This window comes from Triticum aestivum, chromosome 4B (assembly GCF_018294505.1).
Source record: "Triticum aestivum cultivar Chinese Spring chromosome 4B, IWGSC CS RefSeq v2.1, whole genome shotgun sequence".
Classification (NCBI taxonomy): Eukaryota; Viridiplantae; Streptophyta; class Magnoliopsida; order Poales; family Poaceae; genus Triticum; species Triticum aestivum.
In genome coordinates, this window is record NC_057804.1 from 575,176,528 (window position 1) to 575,179,623 (window position 3,096).

Here is a 3,096-nt window from a genome sequence, read left to right on the forward strand (position 1 = left end):
CCCGACAACTGTTCGGCGAATCACTGGAGCTGAAATCAGTTATCCCTTCTTGTTTGTAGCAATGAGTCAATATATGAGCAGTATGTTGAGTCATCCGACGGCTCGTCAAACAAGGAGTACCCCGGTGAGACGGTGATGATGCAGGCGGTCCTTGAAGACGCGGAGCGTGCGGAGGAGCATGTTCTCAATTTCAAGGGCTCGATCAAGGGTTGTCGAGTGCTCCGCAACAGGGCGCGCGGGCATTTGACACTGATGTCCGACTACTTTGCCCTGATGCACTATCCCCTGGCCATTTTCGTCGGCGTTCTCGGATGCGCAAGACTATCTTCGATCATTTGTACCATGGCGTCCAGTCCTACGATGACTACCTCATCCTAAGAAGGACGCCGTGGGAACGATTGGCTTATATTATTTCCAGAAGTGCATGGCCGCACTCCAGATGCTTCCATATGGCACGACCGCTGATTCATGGGACGAGTACCTACGGATGGGTGAGAGCACATGTGGAGATGCCATGGTCGGGTTTGCAACTGTCGTTGTCGAGGTGTTTGGACCTCGGTACCCGAGAGAACCAACTGCCAGACATGGAGAGGCACCTAGCAATCTCAGAAGCAAAGGGTGGCCAGGTTTGCTTCGATCTCTTGACTGCATGCATTGGAAATGAAAGAATTGCCTGAAGGCTTTACAATGGTAATATAAGGGTCATATTAAGAAGTCCACCATCATTCTTAAAGCAGTTGCATCACATGATCTTTGGATTTGGCACGCTTTCTTTGACATGTTCGAGGTCTCACGATGACATCAATGTGCTGCAACGATCTCCGTTGTTTGAGAGACTGACTGAAGGAAAAACTCCTCCTTGCCACTATACTGTCAATGGACGTGAGTACAACATGGGCCGCTGTCTGGTTGACGGTATCTATCCTTCAAGGACTACCTTTGTCAGCACCATCACAAACCCAGTTGGCCAGAAAAAGACTCACTTTGCCCAAAGACAAGAATCAGCTAGAAATGATGCCGAGAGGGCATTTGGAGCTCTTCAGGCCCATTTTGCAGTTGTTCGTGGACCTGCGAAACAATGAGATCTGGAGACCTTGTGGGACGTGATGACATGTTGTGTGATTATGCACAACATGGTCGTCGAGGACGAGGGTGACAATGCTGACGCAGCTCTAGAATTGGAGAACATGGGTGATCTTATCCAACTTCCGAAACAGAATCCTGCCACATTTGAGGAGTTTATTCAAATGCATCAATAAATTCGACATGGACCAATTCACGAGCAGCTGAAGGAAGATCTGATTGAGCATCAGTGGGCGGTAAAAAGGGACAATGATGTTGGGATGTGAATATTTGAACTTTTTAAAATTTAAACTAGTGATGCATGCGACTATTTGAACGTATGTCCCCTTTGCATGCGGCAACTTAATCGTGCGGATTAGGAAAAAAACGAAAGACCAGAGTATGCGACTACAGTTGGATGACGTCCTCCCGCATCAGTGTTCACATACTGATCCCTCTGACCCCAAACGGATGCGGGAGATTTTTTACGGGTTGGTATTGAAGATGCCCTTAGGAGAGGTGGCATGGGAATGGGGCCGGAGGGGAACGTGGAGGGGATTTCCGGCCCAATGAGCTAGTGAGGCAGATGTGTTTCGGCCCATGACAGTAACAAACGGACGGCCGAGATTGTCCCACCGACGTGCTCGCACGGCTCTGCACCGATTGGCGGCCAGGATTGAGCAACTCCCACTGCCATTCTCCCCCACTCTCTCGGTGGAGCTGCATCTCCGTCAGCCACCGCGTGTGGTCGCCGGCTCGCCGCCGCCACGGCAAAGGACGCCGCCACCCCTTCCATCGTCAATACCCGGCACCACCTACCTCTATCTCCGAGTCTCTGACCCCCACCACCACACATCCCGACCGATTCCGAAGGCAAGGGGAGAGAACAGGAGTTAGAGAGGCGGGGGAGCGATGGCGGTGGTCGGCGTTCTCGCCCTGCAGGGATCCTACAACGAGCACATGTCCGGTACGCCGAATCTTCATTCTCGCGTTTCTCGCGCGTGTCGGCGACGTGTTCTCTCGTGATCCCGTCGGGTTCTGTCTGGGCAGCGCTGAGGAGGATCGGTGTGAAGGGGGTGGAGGTGCGCAAGCCGGAGCAGCTGCATGGCCTCGACTCGCTCATCATCCCCGGCGGCGAGAGCACCACCATGGCCAAGCTCGCCAACTACCACAACCTGGTAGGTCTTTTTGGTGTTCTCGTTTCTGCAGGATCATGAAACCTGAACTTACATTTCTGTCATGGCATATCAAGTACTGCAAAATTGGTTCAAGTGGAAATTGATTATCCACTTGAGGATGAGAAACTAGGTTCAGGTGATAGGATTATTTCTAAGTTATAAGCCACAGGCGAAACTAGGTTCAGATGAGAAACTTGATTCAGGTGATAGGCGAAAAATGATTCAATAGGATTGGTTTTTCACTTGCAGGCAATCAAGTGGATTAGTGAACTTCCACTTTTTGTCATGTGCAGAGTGATTAGTATGTTCATCTTGAACAAGTCAACTTTGATCACACTGAAACACACACTCTCCCAGTTGGAGTACTTTCTTCCTTGTCTCTAAGAAAAGAAATGCTTCCTTGGGTTGGTCAAAAGAAGAGGACTAGATGGAAGGAATATACGGTTACTCTTCAGTCTTCAATGTGGTGTACTGACTGCTGAGCATACGTCTGAAAGGGCGTCCCATCTGATATTTCTGTAAATACTATTAGCATACATTCTCGTAATTTTCTACATTTCCCCTGCTTAGCTCCAGGACGGTGGCCTGGAGCTGCAGAGCAACTTGCCACAAATGTAAATCATCACTGTTTTTCTACCTTATTACTTAAACGCCCTAAAAATGTGAATGTCCTTTTTTCTCCATCTTCATTTATTGATGATGAATTGTAGGCTTGTAGGCATGTAGTACAGTGCTGGCAACCTGCAAGCTAGTACATGTTCTGCCCTTGGCCTTTCGCTGAGTAGTATGTGTGCGACAAGTCACAGTACACAGTACTCTCTAAGGTTCTAGAAATAGTTTGACATGCAAGTGACCA

The 3,096-nt window shown here is 49.3% G+C and overlaps 1 protein-coding gene across 2 annotated transcripts in view; it reads left to right on the top strand.

Moving 5' to 3' along the window:
- The first annotated feature begins 1,720 nt into the window (after positions 1-1,720).
- The window catches only part of LOC123093346 (probable pyridoxal 5'-phosphate synthase subunit PDX2), a 3,429-nt gene continuing 2,053 nt past the window's right edge, over positions 1,721-3,096 (top strand). For both annotated transcript variants that reach the window (XM_044515290.1, XM_044515291.1), the window contains exons 1-2: positions 1,721-2,029; positions 2,113-2,240. In XM_044515290.1, the coding sequence (XP_044371225.1) occupies positions 1,975-2,029; positions 2,113-2,240 (183 nt within the window). In that variant the 5' untranslated portion in view covers positions 1,721-1,974. The remainder of the gene's footprint in view (positions 2,030-2,112; positions 2,241-3,096) is intronic.